The sequence below is a fragment of the Ranitomeya variabilis genome, chromosome 1 (assembly GCF_051348905.1).
Source record: "Ranitomeya variabilis isolate aRanVar5 chromosome 1, aRanVar5.hap1, whole genome shotgun sequence".
NCBI classification, from domain to species: domain Eukaryota; kingdom Metazoa; phylum Chordata; class Amphibia; order Anura; family Dendrobatidae; genus Ranitomeya; species Ranitomeya variabilis.
The window spans coordinates 710337741-710354774 of record NC_135232.1 but is presented as its reverse complement, the minus strand read 5'-3'; the positions used below and the strand labels follow the sequence as shown (position 1 = coordinate 710354774).

At 45.0% G+C, this 17034-nt stretch overlaps 1 protein-coding gene across 2 annotated transcripts in view; it reads right to left on the bottom strand.

The window, feature by feature from the left end:
- Nucleotides 1–17034, bottom strand: part of ATG2B (autophagy related 2B) — a 90812-nt gene that overhangs the window by 31596 nt on the left and 42182 nt on the right. For both annotated transcript variants that reach the window (XM_077267366.1, XM_077267365.1), the window contains exons 36-38: nt 2045–2123; nt 1245–1434; nt 1102–1171 (exon numbers count right to left, since the gene is read on the bottom strand). In XM_077267366.1, the coding sequence (XP_077123481.1) occupies nt 1102–1171; nt 1245–1434; nt 2045–2123 (339 nt within the window). The remainder of the gene's footprint in view (nt 1–1101; nt 1172–1244; nt 1435–2044; nt 2124–17034) is intronic.

The window sequence follows — 17034 nt, the reverse complement described above, 5'->3', positions numbered from 1 at the left end:
TTTATGCTATAGTCTCTATAGTGCGCTAATGTACGAGCTGTTTTTCTAAACGAAAACCTCAGTATTCATGTTAAATTGCCGTGTTGGCACTAAATAAATAAGTGGCTTTGGATGGCAGTTTGGGCACTCTGTCTCTAAAAAGGTCCACCACCACTGGTATAAAACAATATATAATATACAGCTCTGGCAAAAATTAAGAGACCACTGCAAAATGTTCAGTTTGTCTGATTTTTCTCTTTATAGGTATATTTTTGAGTAAAATGTAAATTGTTCTTTTATTCCATAAACTAGTTTATACAAGTAAAGACTTGCGGGCACCACTACAAGGGATCTCCCATCACATGCCAAAGGTACATATAAATAAAGAGCTAAAGAAAAAGAAGGCATGTACAATGTGGGGATCACCAAGTTAGGAATCATATAAATATAATAAATTTTATTGAAAGATCAAGACACACAACACTACAAAGACCTTTAAAAACATATAAAACAACCATAAACATGGTGGATACAAAGACCCATAATAGGGTCTATAACCCTGGTTCACAACACCCCCACATCTGATAATATGTTCAACATCAGTATAATGTACTGAAAGTAGATATGCTATGCAGTCCCAAATGCAAAAGTATTGAAATTAGCAGGTCTATACTTACACCTAAGCAAAAGGTGCCCATTCAAATGTACCTATGCAGCAATAAAGGTTCCAAACCACAAGCGATTATATGCAAAGCCAAGATGGTGCATTGGGCAGGTATAAAAGTATAAACCCTATGTAAGGCAAGGTTCCGATCTCCATGAAATATCAAAGAGATATTGAGGGACAAGCAAGGAGGGTGGAAAACCAGGGCACAAGACGCCCAACGCGTGTCGCCAGTAAGTCTGGCTTCCTCAGGGGCCTCAGGTCTCAATTTTTGCCAGAGCTTTAAGTATAGTATACCTACTTTCTTGGCACTAACATCTCTCTTTGATGTTTTTTTTGGCATATTACTTTGTGATGCTGCACTCCTGAAGATACTTGATAAGTTGAACCAACTCTTGGCTTGTTAAGGGGGGAAAGCATCGCACCTAAACTTATACGGCTTATACAGCAACACGTACCTGATCCATGGAGACGTGCTTCCCATGATAATCCAGTCTTATAGGAACTTCAGAGGTGAATCTGAACTCCCTGGATAACAAAAAGAAATGTTAGATGTGCAGAGAGATGAAAACGGGATGATCGACAGTCAGATGTCACACACCGGAAAAACACGGGCTGGTCATCGAACGATGAGACGTCACTGATAGACTCATCGCCAAACTCTGTACAAGTCACATCACCATTTCTGACCGGCTGATTCTGTCCAATAAATGAAATTACAGGGATTCGTTCTTGGAGGTTCAGATGCTTTGGCAAAGTGCAGGTGACGTCAGATCCTGGAGGTCTTTTAACTGCAAGAAAAAAGTGCACAAAGTCAAAAAAAGAGCAAAAAAACTACAATACTGCACCTAGATACAAGAATATACCTACTATAATACTGCTCCCTATGTACAAGAATAAAACTACTATAATACTGCCCCCATGTACAAGAATATAACTACTATAATACTGCCCCCATGTACAAGAATAAAACTACTATAATACTGCCCCCATGTACAAGAATATAACTACTATAATACTGCCCCCATGTACAAGAATAAAACTACTATAATACTGCCCCCATGTACATGAATAAAACTACTATTATACTGCTCCCTATGTACAAGAATAAAACTACTATAATACTGCCCCCATGTACAAGAATAAAACTACTATAATACTGCTCCCTATGTACAAGAATAAAACTACTATAATACTGCTCTATATGTACAAGAATAAAACTACTATAATACTGCTCCCTATGTACAAGAATAAAACTACTATAATACTGCTCTTATGTACAAGAATATAACTACTATAACATTGCTCCCTATGTACAAGAACATTACTATAATACTGGTCTTATGTACAAGAATAAAACTACTATAATACTGTCCCCCTAGGAACAAGTACAGAACTTACCCTCAGGATCTGGAGTCACCAATATTTCCACTTCTGCAGAAAGACTTGTGAAGAAATCTTTCAAGAAAAACAAGGCATCCTAAAAAAAAAAAAAACAAAAACGTAAACTGAGAGAAGGAGGGTAAAGAACCGCCAGCCGTTCAAAACAGTGTAGGAATTTTCCTGGTAACATCGTTTTCTGACAATCTTGTCAATCTTATTTGAGAATAATTATATAAGAGATTTCCTACATAACGACTCTCGTCCTCCCAGGAGTTTCATTGATTACACACTATAAATACATAGGAAATGGCTGGAACCTCTCTATCCAGTGCACAAGAAACTGGATGTCACTTTGGGGTGAACATATGATAATTAATAAGAGAAAACAAAACGGAAATATTGGAGAATATATTTCTAAATATTCCTAATAAGCCGAATATGTAATTATAAAAGCAAAACACCAAGGTTACTTACCGGTAGCCGTTTTTTTCCCGGAACCCATGACAGCACACCTGAGAGAGGGATCCGCCCAGCCAGGACAGGAAACCTACTGAAAATAAGAGGGCAGTACCTCTCCCTCGCTTCAGTTGGTTTGCAGAGCATGAGAAGCCCCTTAGTTAGTTCACATGTCAAAACTATCACCACATTATATTAACAAAAGGCACCCAAACTATAGTGCACACCAAAGGAGTGAAAAAAGGGGGGGGTGAATATATGGGTGCTATCAGGGGTTCTGGAAAAACCGGCTACCGTTAAGTAACCTTGGTTTTCCCTTCACCCATGACAGCACACCTGAGAGATTTTGGGAGAAATGAAAACACCTTAGGGAGGTACCACCGCTTGCAGCCTCTTTCTACCAAAGGTTAGATCAGTCGACGAGGTCAGATTCAGTCGGTAGTGTTTAAAGAAGGTAGATGGTGAGGACCAGGTAGCAGCCTTACAGATCTGATGAATAGATAAGTCCACCTTTTCTGCCCAGGAAGTAGCCACGGCTCTGGTGGAGTGAACCTTGAAGCCTTCAGGAACAGAAGCACCACTCGCAGAGTAGGACAAGCTAATGGCCTCCCTGATCCATCTGGCAAAGGTACTTTTATATACCCTCTACTCCTTTCTGCTACCCTGGAAGGCAACAAATAGGGACTGATCTTTCCTCCATTGACTAGTCATGGACATGTATTCTAACATGGACCTCCTCACATCTAAAGTATGGAATTTGTTTCTCCCCTGGATTTTTAGGGTTATTACAGAATGAGGGCAAGGTGATTTCCTGGCTCCTATGGAATTTAAGAACTACTTTGGGGAGATAGGTTAGATTTGGTCTTAGAATGACCCTGTCCTCAAACACTTTTGTGTATGGGGGGCAAATAGACAGGGCTTGTATGTCACTCACCCTACGGGCTGATGTTAAGGCCACTAGCAACACCGTTTTAACCGAAAGGGCTCGAACGGATTCCTAGTTAGTGCCTCTAAAACTAGTTTCAGATCCCATGAGGAGTTTTCAGAACTATAACCGGTCTAGATCTACTACAGGATTTAATAAACCGTGACACCCACTTATTGGATGCTAGGTTGCAATTATACAGGGCACCCAAGGTCGACACCTGTACCTTGAGAGTATTAGTTGCTAACCCTAGGTGCAATGCCGACTGTAGAAATTCTAGAATAGCTCCTACCGGAGCTTCATCCCTCAAAGGTTGCCATAAAAACTTCCATGTTCTACCATAGATTTTTGATGTAATAGGTTTCCTACTCTTCAACAGGGTGGAGACTAGCCCTGGTGAGAACCCCGTCGACTCAGTAACGCCCTCTCAAATTCCATGCTGCCAGTTGGAAGCCCTTCACTTGAGAGTGGCACACTGGTCCCTGGGTAAATAGGTCTGGAATCTCTGGAATCCATGGATCGGTAACAGACATCTACCTTAGAAGGGAGAACCATGGTCTCCTCGGCCAAAATGGAGCAATGAGAATCACACTCGCCTGATCCTCTCTGATCCTCCTCAAGACCGTGGGAATCATTCCTATCGGGGAAAACACATAGGCCATGCTGAACTTCCAAGGTATTTGAAGGGCATCTGCCACAAACGGATTCTCTCTCGGATCTAACGAGCAGAAGTTCTTCACCTTCCCGTTGTGTAAAAACCGGCAAACAGGTCTATGTCTGGCCTGCCCCAAGCCTGCACTATTTGCTGGAACACTCGAGGGTTTAGAGACCATTCCCCTTGTTTCAGTTTCAGGTAGTCTGCCTTTGTGTTTTCTATACCCCTTATGTGAAGTGCTGTGAGAGATAGCAGGTGTTGTTCCGCTAGCTGGAACAGGATGCTGGCTGCCCCCATAGGGGATTGGGACCTTGTTGCCCCTTGGTGGTTGATATAAGCCACCACAGCACGGTTGTCCGACATGACCTGGGCATGGCGACCCCGAAGGAAGGGGAGAAATGTCTTAAGGCCCTTTCCACAGTCCACAGCTCCTTTACGTTTGAACCCTGATCCCCTTCTAGAGAAGACCAGGTTCCCTGCACTGAGTGGAATCTTAGATGTGCTCCACCACTTGAGTCTGTCGTGATCACATCCTCTACCAGCCTCAACCACTGGACCATAGATGCCAAATGTTCCCTTACAGTCCACCAGATCAGGGAATCTCTTACCACTAAGGAAAGATGTATTTTTCCCTCTAAATGTCCTTTCAATGACCTCTGTGTCGTCAGAACCTCCCACTGTAGCTGCCTTAAGTGAAATTGTGCCCAACCTACTGCTGTTATACAGGATGTTAGGGATCCTAGCAGGGACATCGCCCTTCTCAGTGTCATTACAGGCTGCTGTATTGCAGACAGTGCCAGTCCCATTATTTTGACTATTTTGTTCTCTGGTACGAGACAAAGCTGGCACTCGGGAGTTCAGAACGAACCCGAGGAAGGATTGTATTTTTTCCAGTGCTAGCTTTGACTTGAGGGCATTTACCACCTTCACCTGGTCTACACAGTGATCCTCTGACCCCTCCCAACTATAAGGAAGTCGTAAAGGTACGGGATGAGACCGTCCCGAGAACGAAGGTAGGACATCACCTCCGACATTACCTTGGTAAACACCCTTGGAGCTACTGACAGACTGAATGGGAGAGCTGCATACTGGTAGTGCCTAACCTGTCCCTGGACATACAGAGCAACCCTTAGAAACTTTTGATGGTCCCGATGGATTGGGATTTGGTAATAGGCATCTTTCAAGTCTATGACCACCATGAAGCAGTCCTGAAACAACAGCTTTATAGCCGTGTTTACCGACTCCATCTTGGAGGAGTAATTAATAACCCACCGGTTGAGCTTCCTCAGGTTGACAATAGTTCTCAAAGAACCGTTCGGCTTTTGTATCAAAAAGAGGGGGGAATAAAATCCCCTTCTTTCCTCTTCCCTCGGGACTTCTCGTAGAATCTGCTTTTGCACCAGTCCCAAAACATCAGCCTCCAGGACTAGTTGTTCTCCTGGAGACTTCCTGCGGGGTGTTAACACAAAAGTCTGTTGGGATGGACAGACAAAGTCTATCATTAGGCCGTCTCTGATGACACTCAGGACCCAATGACTGGGGGAGAGGTTCACCCAGGCAGCGATAAAGAGAGCGTCTTCCCCTACCTCTGACCTAACGTCATTGGGGGGCTTTGACGATGTAGAGGGTCCTCTAAACATATAACTCGACCACTTTCTGTCTTTGAAGTCCCAGCTCTTCTTTTCTCCAGGGGAACGACCTCTTGAAATTTTCTCCTCCTTAAAGAAGGTTTCATGGTCTCCCCCGGGAAATGGTGAAACCCCTTCTTTTTATCCCCTATCTTCTCCAAGATGTCCTCCAGCTTCTGACCAAAGAGAAACTGACCGTCACACAGAATGGAGCAGAGTCTATTTTTCGAAGGCAGGTCACCCGGACACCCTTTTAGCCACAAGGCCCGTGTAGTCGCATTGGATAGATCTGCCGCACTAGCAGTCAGCCTTACCGAATCTGCTGAGGAGTCTGCTAGGAAGGCAGCTGCCCCTTGCACCAGAGTCATATTGGCCAAGATCTCCTCTCTTGGAACTTTACCTCTCAGCTGTTCCTCTATCTGCTGCAGCCAGACAATAAGGGAGCGGGTAGTACGAGTCCCAGCTATTGCCGGTTTCAGACCCCCTGCAGCTCCCAGGTGTGCCTCAGGGATCCATATGATTTGTTGTCTAATGGATCTCTTAGCATGCTGGAGTCCTCTAGAGGCAGGGACAATTTTTTAGAGGACTTAGCCACTGCCCCATCGATTTCAGGGATTTTAACCCAACTCTCCGAGTCCATTTCCTCAAAGGTGTATCTACTTTTGGAAGACGAGGGCAGGCTACAAGACTTCTCTGGCTTCTTCCACTCTTCCTCTATAAGCGCTTTTACCCTAGAATTTACTGGAAAGGTGTGCTTCCTTTTTCCTCCAGGCCCCCAAACATAACATCCTCTAAGGATTTCTCCTCCTTTATGCCCATTGTAGACCTGACTGCCCTAACCAGTCTATCCGTGTCATCGGCCGGAAAGCAAGGTCAGATGCATACATCACTGTTCGAGGAGGAGTAGGAGGATGGGGAGAAGGTAGACTGGGATTCCCCGTGATATTCCCCATTGAATTGTGAGTCCTCAGTCTCCCTTTCTCAAGGTTGACTTCAGGGAACCTTTTGCTTCCGCCCTGATTATGGCCCTAAGGCTTGTGGCCAAGTCAGGGGTCTCTTCCCGTATTGTTATTTTGTATACAGTCAGCGAATAGATCCTTTGCCACTGAACTGCCAGTGGGGTTTTGCAAAGGGCACATTCTTTATTCTTTACTTTGGTTCTAGCCTTCCTCAGCCCCTGGTGATAAAGCATAAAATGGCCCCCATTAAAACAAAGGTGACATTCTCGTAGATCACTCACCACCCACTGTCAATCAAGGGTACCGAATTCGGTCCCTCTTGAATACGAAGTAGTCCTGCGACCTCTGGATGGGACGGCTGTCAGTCAAGCGACTGCTCCTCTTAGTGCGCCCCAGCTGGTGACTAGCATGGAACCTGGTGAGAGCTTCTGCTGCTGCTGTAAGGGCTTCTGCTGCTGTCCACCACATTTCTCCATAATGGGGAGCTTCGGACACGAGTGCCTCTTCTGTGGTCATCCTCCCTTCTAAGAGGGATCCACTGCACTTTCCGCCGCCCATCTATGCCCCTCATCCCTTCCGCCGGGATGCGTACAGAATCCACGTGCCCCGGCCGGCATTTTTGTTGAGGAGAGCCATAAGATCAAATACTTAATTAACCTCAACACATAAGACATAAGGTAATTGAGAGAAGTAACCCATAACATGTATTGTTTAACCTTACATAAGTTTCCTCAGATCAAAGTGAGACCCTAAAGATGGCTGCCATTTCCTGTATCAGAACCATGTGCTGGTATCCAAGATGAACAAACAGACACTAAAGATGGCTGCCATTTCCTGTATCAGCATGCCATGTGCTCTGGTATCCAAGATGACGCCCACCCTGATGACCTCATGGATCCACCCACAGTGACGCCCACCCTGATGACCTCATGGACCAACCCACCCTGATGACCTCATGGATCCACCCATGGACTTGCTCATTGCCCAACCCACTAACCAATGAAATATATCCGATCACTCCCATTTTAGCGCTAACCGAGCCCCCTTACAGAAAATATATAAGATGTGTTTTAAGCCAAATAAAGTCCTTCTTGAAGCTGAGCCACAGATTGATCAAGGAGTATACATCCAACTGTGTGGTGTATTTCTTTTGGTGCGCACTTGATCAATATCCATTAGGCCAGGAGTAGGCAACTAGAGAATTGAATATTTTATTAATTGTTCAACCCTAATATTTGGCGCCCAACGTGGGGCCAGCAGAGGAAGAGCCCTGAGACCCTGAGGACCGGCGAGTGGAACGGCAAGACACGCTGAGTACCCCGAACCTGGAGACTGATCACCTCCTTAACAGAACACGGTAAGTCTGCTGATTATTTATAATCTGTAGTCTTTACCTGTGTCCTTCGGGGTATCCTGTGCAGATTGCCTGACCGTGTCCGGTTTTCTTGGTATCTGTAAGACGGCAGAAAGGGTCTCTCCGCTGCTGGTCATTTAATTGCAAGATCCGTCACATATTTTAGTTGCCTACTGCCTGTTACATGTTGTGAAGAGGGGAGATGACTGGTAGTTAAGAGAAGCAGGTGTTTAGAACAGGAAGAGCAGGTTTTTAGAAAAGAGAAGAAGCAAGTGTTTACAGAAGGAGAAGCATGTGTTTAAAACGGGAAAAGCAGGTTTTTACAGAAGGAAAAGCAAGCAAGTAGAAAAAAAATAAATAAATAATAATTTTGTCTGTGGTATACGGTTGTCGCCTGGGATAAGATTTTCAGTTCTGTATAAGAGACTAGGACCTGGAGTGATTGACTCGGCCTAGGGGGGCCCGGTAAAGCTTGGAGTGAATGACTCAGTTCGGGCCTAATAAATTGTGTAGCGGCTCATTAAAACTTGGAGTGAATGACTCAGTTCGAGCCAAATAAATAAATTTATAGTTTTTGCCCTGTGACATCGAGTGAGTTGACTCTGCACAGGGACTGGTAAGTTAGGGAGCAATTTGACAAGGTAGGGAATAATTGGTTTGTAAAGTACGGAGCACGGAAGTCAGACAGGGACCATGTGACAAGAAGCAATAGGAACTGAGTACTGCAGACTCAGTTCCCTTTAGAATCTCAGGTTTGAGTCGTCTCCCCCGTCTTGTTTGTTTGGTTTGTTATCTTGATAGATATATATATATACTGTATATCTATAGAAAAATTGAGAAATTAATGCAGTTCTGCCGTATTGGAACTAAGCCAAATTCAGATGGCAAGTTAGACTCGTGCACATTAGTAGCGACTCGTGAAGGGAAGAGTCATATTAAGCAATGTAAAAAGCTTATGAAGTTGTGTGGAATGCCAGAAGGGGGAAGGTTGCAGCCCCTGGACTGGAAGATTGTCTTGAAAGAAAGAAAAGGTATCCTAGAAGATAATGGATTGTTGTCTACTGCTAGGGCGTGGGAAAGAGTCTCTGAAAGTCTGTATAGAGAAAATTGGGTAGAGGAGGAAAGGAATAAAAAGGGTAGAGTTTTGACTTATGTGTATTACAAAAATATATCCTGTGAGCGGCCACCACCGTATAATGGTGGCCCAGAGCCATGTGCTAAATGTAATAGCAGCCATTTTGTTGATGGCAAATGTGTTAAATGTAATAGCAGCCATAATGGTGGCCCAGAGCCATGTGCTAAATGTAATAGCAGCCATTTTGTTGATGGCAAATGTGTTAAATGTAATAGCAGCCATAATGGTGGCCCAGAGCCATGTGCTAAATGTGACAGCGGCCATTTTGTGGATGGCAAATGTAATTCTGATGGCAGCCATTTTGTGGATGGCAAATGTTTTAATTCTAATAGCGGCCATTTTGTGGATGGCAAATGTAATTCTGACGGCAGCCATTTTGTGGATGGCAAATGTAATTCTGACGGTAGCCATGTTGTGGATGGCAAATGTGTTAACGCTGGCAGCGGCCATTTTGTGGATGGCAAATGTGCTGCTCCTGGTGGTGAACATCTCAGACTAAGGCTACACACCACATCACCAAATCCTTGTTACCCAGTAATGACCACTAACGGCCAATACTATATTCCTTCGGGAAGTGAACAGGCTTTACCCATGTTTCCTATCTCAGTGGTTTCCAATGGGGCACCAACCCTTTCCCCTATCACTCCTGTCGTGAATCCAGCAATACTCCCACCTGGATTGTCCCCGGCACCAACCCTTTCTACTGTCACTTCCACTGCCAATTTAGCTGCACACCCACATGAGATGCTCCAAGCAGCGGCCTCTCCTCCCAATGCTTCCACTACAACAGCTCTCTCACGCAGCCTACATAACCCTATACCCAGTACCTCACAGGCTGTCTCGCAGCCAAGCGCACACCTGTATGGGACGGTGGCGACTGTATCAAGGGGGGGCTCAATCTGGGAGGGGGATACCAATAGCCCAGGAAGCACAAAGGGGAGGGAATGTTGGCAACCTATTTTTGAAAAAGAACTTCCTGAGGGACCCTTGCTAGTGGTGGGAAAGGGTGACATAACAATGGAGACAGATGCTATTGTTAATGCTGCCAATTCTCGGTTAGAGCACAATGGAGGTGTAGCTAGAGCTATAGTGGAAGCAGGAGGGGCGACTATTCAAGCTGACAGTCAAATCATTGTTGAGTCACGTGGTCAGATAGCTGTTGGGGACATAGCGGTGACTAAAGCTGGCAATCTTCCGTGTAGAATGATCATACACGCTGTGACCCCTACTTATGACCCTATTCATCCAGACGTTAGTGCTCAACAACTTCGTGCAGCAATAACTCGCATTTTAGAGTATGCAAATATTAGTGAGCACCTTGAGACCTTGACAATTCCCGCCATTGGTGTTGGCATTTTCGGTTTCCCTGTTCATGCATGTACAAGGGAAATAGTTGAAATTATAATAAACAAGTGTAGCCCCCCAAGCATTTGCTGCCTCTCTGAAATCAGGTTAATTAGTAATGAGGACAGGACTGTTAAAGCTTTTAAGACTGCCTGCATTACCTGGACCTCACACCATGATACTGGAGCTGCCCAAATAGAGCCCCTCATTCCAGGACTGTTACCTCCTCCTGCTCCTCATAAACAAGGGATTACATCTGTACTCCCGGTGACATCTCTACTCCCGCCTCAGGTGCCACCACCAACAGTGCCGATGCTCATGTTTGAAGAGCCCACCCTCTATGTCAAGTTTACACCCCAGCAAGCTGCTACTCTGTTGAACCAGCTTCCAGATCCAGAAAAACAGCCGATGCCTGTCTACAGAAGCATGCTTCAAATACAAAGGAATTACTCAGCCACGTGGCAAGATCTCATTTCCCTGGCAAATCTTAAAGCGGGCGATGCATATTGGCCTGTTATGGAGGCCGCATTCAATGATGCCTCACTTGCCAGTGACACCACATGGGACTCTGGTATTTTGTTCTGCCAACAACTTAAGACATGGGCCTTGGATAAGTTGGCTGATCAGTCAACATCTTTCAAGGATGTCACGCAGAAACCAGGGAAATCGGTGGAGAGATATCATGCTCGCTTAGCCCAAATGTTTTATGACCTTGGCTTCAGTAACCAAATAAAAGTTCAACGGACACTGCTAGTCTCCTCTTTTGTTGAAGGCCTTCGAGAAGCCCTGAGAAAGCAATTTCAAGCAATCAGACCTGAATATGCTACATTGGATACTAAGGATGTTTTAACAATAGCTAAGGGATTCGAAAAAACACTCCCTGAGAAATCGATAACCTCGAACAAAAAGACCCATATTCTATGGACTGATGTGCAATATCAAAACCAGCAACTTCTATCACCTCGTAGCAAAGACGTCTGCTTCAATTGTGGCAACCCAGGTCACCAAAAACGAGATTGTAGGGTCCCTTTTCCAAGACGCAGGTTCAGGAATTACAACGAGGATAATCGCAGATTCAACTATCCTCGTTACAATGACCAATACTACGAACGACCACTACAAGCTCAGATGCATCCCGATGTCAATCACACCACAGCTCTGATGGATCTAAGTACCCGATAGGACAAGGGCAAGCCCGTGTCCACTACTTTGGCTTCTATGTCTGGTCCTATAGCCAAAGTAACGATCAACGTTCAAGGCAAACCCTTACCGTTTCTTGTGGATACAGGTGCAGCCAGAAGTGTTATCAGATTACAGGACCTGCCTTTTCCCGATCTGATATCCTCTGAAGCCGTGACATGCGTGGGAGTGGATGGCAAGCCTACTTCTAACAAGCTCACCCGTAAGATACAGGTTGGACCCTACGAAGATGTGTTTATGCATCTAGTGGTGTCCCCCACTTGTCCTACCAACCTTCTGGGAGCAGACCTTCTCCAAAAGCTGAGAGCAACTATAACCTATTCATCAGATGGTCTCACCATCACCATCACTGACCCGCTCGATCCGAGCGAAGAGTGTCAACTTCAAGCTGCACCTCTGCTTATGATGATGGGTGAAGCTGCTAAAACAGTCTTGAGTGTTCCGCCAGAAGTGATGTCACAAGTTCCATCTACTCTATGGTCTACTGGCCCTGAATATATTGGACGTCTTGCTGTGCCCCCGGTACGGGTCATTCTTAAACCTGGAGCTCAGCTTCCAAGGGTGCCCCAATATCCACTCAAATCTGTCCAGGAAGAGTCTTTGGCCACTCAAATCAAGACTCTCTTGGAGAACGGGGCACTAGTCAAATGTAACTCTCCCTGTAACACACCTTTGTTTCCAGTAAAGAAGAGGACATTAAAAGGAGAAGCTCCAAAGTATCGTATGGTTCAAGATCTCCGGGCTGTTAACGCAGCAACTGTACTGGAAAGTCCAATTGTGCCCAATCCACATACATTGCTGTCGGAAATACCATCAGATGCAGAACGTTTCACTGTCATAGACCTGGCCAATGCTTTCTTCAGCATACCACTGCATTCAGAAGATTGGTACCTGTTTGCTTTCACTTACAGAGGATCACAATATACCTGGACGGTCTTACCACAAGGAGCACAGAACTCACCAAGTCATTTCTCTCAGGCCCTTGCCACTTGTCTACAGCCGTGGAGAGAGATTAACCATCAAGTTGTCCTCCTTCAATATGTGGATGATCTACTATGCTGTCTAACCAGGCGACCGCTGAAGAGTCAAGTCTCAGTCTTCTTCTTCATCTTGCACAACAAAACTGTAAGGTGTCCCTCAACAAAGTCCAGTGGTGTCAGCCTAAAGTCGTGTTTTTAGGCCACTGTCTCTCTCCAAAATTGAAACACCTAACGGATGAAAGGAAGCTTGCTATTAAGACCGTTCCTCTACCAAAAGGACCTAAGCGGTTACAAGCTTTTTTAGGACTTATCACATATTGTCGCCAATGGATTCCAGACGCCTCCAAGCTGATGCAACCATTGTACGATGACCTTAAGACGTCAGCGTTTCCACTATGTCCCAAATCTGTTGAAGCCTTCTACGCTCTTAAACAGGCCATACAGTCTGCACCAGCTCTTGGAATCCCAAATTATCAACTACCTTTTCACTTGTTTGTCAGTGAAGTAGCAGGACATGCTTCCGGAGTCTTAGCACAAAAACATGGGGGAAGAACAAGACCAATCGGCTACTACTCTGCCCACCTGGACTCTGTCTCAAGCTTCCCCGACTTGCCTCAGAGCCGTTCATGCTGCACATATGCTTCTGGACAAAACTTCTGATATCATCTTAGGACATCCGGTTCTCTTAATGGCTCCACACGACATAAAAGCTATTCTACGCCAGACTCAACCTAAACACCTGTCGCTACAGCGTCATATGAGACTCCAATGTTCCCTCTTGATTCCGGATAATGTCACTCTTGTCCGCTGCACCATCCTTAACCCGTCCACGCTGCTTCCTCTTGCCAGGGGGGATGTGGATGATGTGGATGATGATACTGATGCTCTAGAAGAAGATGCCTCTACACACTCAGAGGATCATGACTGTCTCGAACAAATGCAGGAAGAAGCAGCCTCCAAGAAAAACGTGTCTGAAGACCCACTCCCACATGCTGACCTGACGTTCTTCACTGATGGTTCCAGATTTGCAGATGAAACAGGAAGATTCCATACGGGATATGCCGTGGTTACACATGACCAGGTCATCTCAGCTGGATCGCTACCACCGCACATGTCTGCACAAGAAGCGGAACTTAAAGCTTTGACGTTGGCTTGTCAGGAAGCGACGGAGAAGGTGGTCAACATCTACACGGATTCAAGATACGCTTTCGGAGTGGCTCATGACTTCGGCAGTATCTGGGCAGCCAGAGGATACCTAACGTCCAGTGGAACTCCTGTAAAACATGCTGCTATCATACAAGAACTTGTGGCCGCTCTAGATCTACCTTTGGAGGTTGCAGTGATCAAGATCAAAGCTCACGGGAGATTGGATTCTCCAGAAGCAAGGGGGAACTTCTTTGCTGACAAAACAGCAAAAACCTATGCTGTGGATCCATTTGGGAAAGAGAAAGCAGCGGTGTACGTGTCACAAGACACTGAAGAAGGGACTAAAGGCTCTCTTAAGAGGATCATCCATCTACATCAAGACAAGACATCAGATGATGAAAAGAAGTCATGGCAAGAAGGAGGAGCTAAAAAGGATGAAGATGGAGTCTGGAGGATGAACAAAAAGGTCTGTCTACCCCGTAATCTGTACCCCTCAGTGACAGAACGGGCACACGGTATCACCCACAGAGGCAAGAATCAGATGAATGACCTAATTTGGAAGACTTATATGGCACCTGGAATCTCTACGGTCACCCAAAAATATTGCAAATCCTGCCTTGTGTGTGCAACATGCAATCTAGCACTGCCTCAGAAAGTTACTCAAACATTTGGCTAAACCACTTTATCCCTTTCAGAGGATTCAGATTGATCACATTCAAATGCCAAAAGTAGGGAAGTACGAGTATGTACTGGTAGTGACTGACATGTTCTCAGGATGGCCCGAAGCCTATCCAGTAACAAACATGACTGCCAGAGTGACTGTTAAGAGACTGATGACTGAAGTGGTATGCAGATATGGGGTCCCAGAGGTAATTGAGAGTGACCAAGGACCTGCGTTCACTGCAGCACTGACTAAGGAACTATGGACACTGGCGGTAGCAGATTTGGGTTTACATACTCCATATCACCCCCAGAGCAGTGGGAAAGTAGAAAGATTGAATGGCACCTTGAAAAATAAAATACTGAAAGCCAGTCAGGAGGTCAGACTTCCTTGGACAGACATTTTGCCCATTGCCTTATACTCAGTCAGAAATACTCCAAGGGGTCCCACTAAACTCACACCATACGAGATTCTTTTTGGGGGGCCTCCAAGGTTGGGTCAATATTTTCCACAACAGCTAGCCTTAGGAAGTGATACTCTGGTAAAATATGTCATTGCCCTTACTAAAGAACTGTCAGTAACACATGCACGAGTTTTATCATCCATTCCAGATCCAGATTCCAGTGAAGGTACCCATACTTTCCAACCTGGTGACTACGTGCTGGTTAAGAAGTTCGTCAGAAAGACTTCCCTGGAGTTGAGATTTGAGGGTCCCTACCAAGTGCTTCTGACAACTCCTACTTCGGTCAAACTCGAAGGAAGACCGACGTGGATACACGCCTCTCACTGCAAGAAGTTCGTGCCTCCGTCAGAACCCTCTACATAATGTTGCATATCCTTTACTTTGTGTGTTGTGCCATTCTATACTCCTTTGTAGGAGCACAACAGGTCGCAATCACCCAAACTGGGGGGGGTGATCACATTCTGGTATAATACTACTGCACACGTTGCTTCTTTTAAATTTGATTATTGTGATGTAGTACAGTGCGACACTAAGTGGGTTTCCTCACCTTCCACAATGAGTCAACCAGCACAGCTGAGATCAGGACAACAATATATATGTGTTACGGGTGATGAATGGGGACAAACTTGTAGTTCATGGAGGGCGGTCGGGTGGAACACTGGTGAAGATTGGGGGTATAGACCAAACACAGCCTCAAGAAAACAGGACTCACAGGGTAAATCCCTACTCACTAGGATGACACTCTCCCGTACAAAAGTCCTCAAGCCCTGTGATGCCATTGGCCAATGCAACCCTTTAGTCCTCAACCTGGAGAACCCTCAACCTGGCGATAATGGCACCTATCTGCTGGGTACATATGTAAATGGTGTGTGTGTCAGTTGCGCCCATCTAGGTCAATTCATATTAACAGATATAAAAGAAATGTCCCCAAAAGATAAAAATAAGCATTCAAACCCTCTAATGTTCCGTATCCAAAAACTTAACAAGATGACAGCCACTGCAAACCCCACATTTGAAGATATTCTTGCCAATGAAACAGGATACACTGAGACCAACTTATGGTTGAAGTGGATGAAATATACAGCCAATCAATATAATAAATCTAATTGCTTTGTCTGTGCAGGAGCGAGACCCCACTTAGGATCTGTCCCTCCAGACTTACCCCCAGATGTGGAAAAATGTTTCCTGAGTCTGTTTACTAACAAATCCCTTGATGAAACAAATTGCGAAAATTGGAAAAAGAAGTATCCCATAGTCACAAAAACACCTAATCCAGGTGAAGGCATTACCATATACCCAGGAAAATACACCTGTTACACTAATACTGAAGGGAGCATATTTTTGGGTAATTTCACAAAGGGATATTGCAGCAGATACAGTAATGCAAGCAGGGGGGACCTGATTAACCAAACCCAGTCTATTTCTGATGTTTTCTGGATATGTGGAGACATGAAGATCAGAACTCATTTAGAAGGAGAGTGGATAGGAGAATGTACACTAGCCAAAGCCATAATGCCCTTCTACATAGCAGCAGAAGGTGAGGAAGCCCTAACTTCAGAAAATCTCCACAGAACAAAACGGGAAACAAATTTGCAACCAAAAGGCAGTTTTGACCCCCACATTTATATCGATGCTATAGGAGTCCCAAGGGGAATACCAGATGAATTTAAGGCCAGGGATCAAGTCAAAGCAGGTTTTGAATCGTTTATCTTACCCCTAGTGACTATAAATAAAAATGTAGACTGGATCAATTACATCTATTATAATCAACAGAGATTTGTCAATTACACTAGAGAAGCTGTTCAAGGTTTGGCAGACCAACTAGGCCCTACGTCAATAATGGCATTTCAAAACAGAATGGCCCTTGACATGATATTGGCAGAAAAAGGAGGTGTTTGCAAAATGGTGAAATCTGCATGCTGTACCTATATTCCAGATAATACAGGTCCCACAGGAAAGGTTACAGTAGCCATAAAAAAGCTGAATTCCTTACAAAAAGAATTAAAGAAAAATTCAGGTGTAGAAGATCCCTGGGACCAATACTTTTCATGGATGAAGGGGTGGCAAAGATGGCTAGCTCAGATAGGCGTAGTTATCCTTGT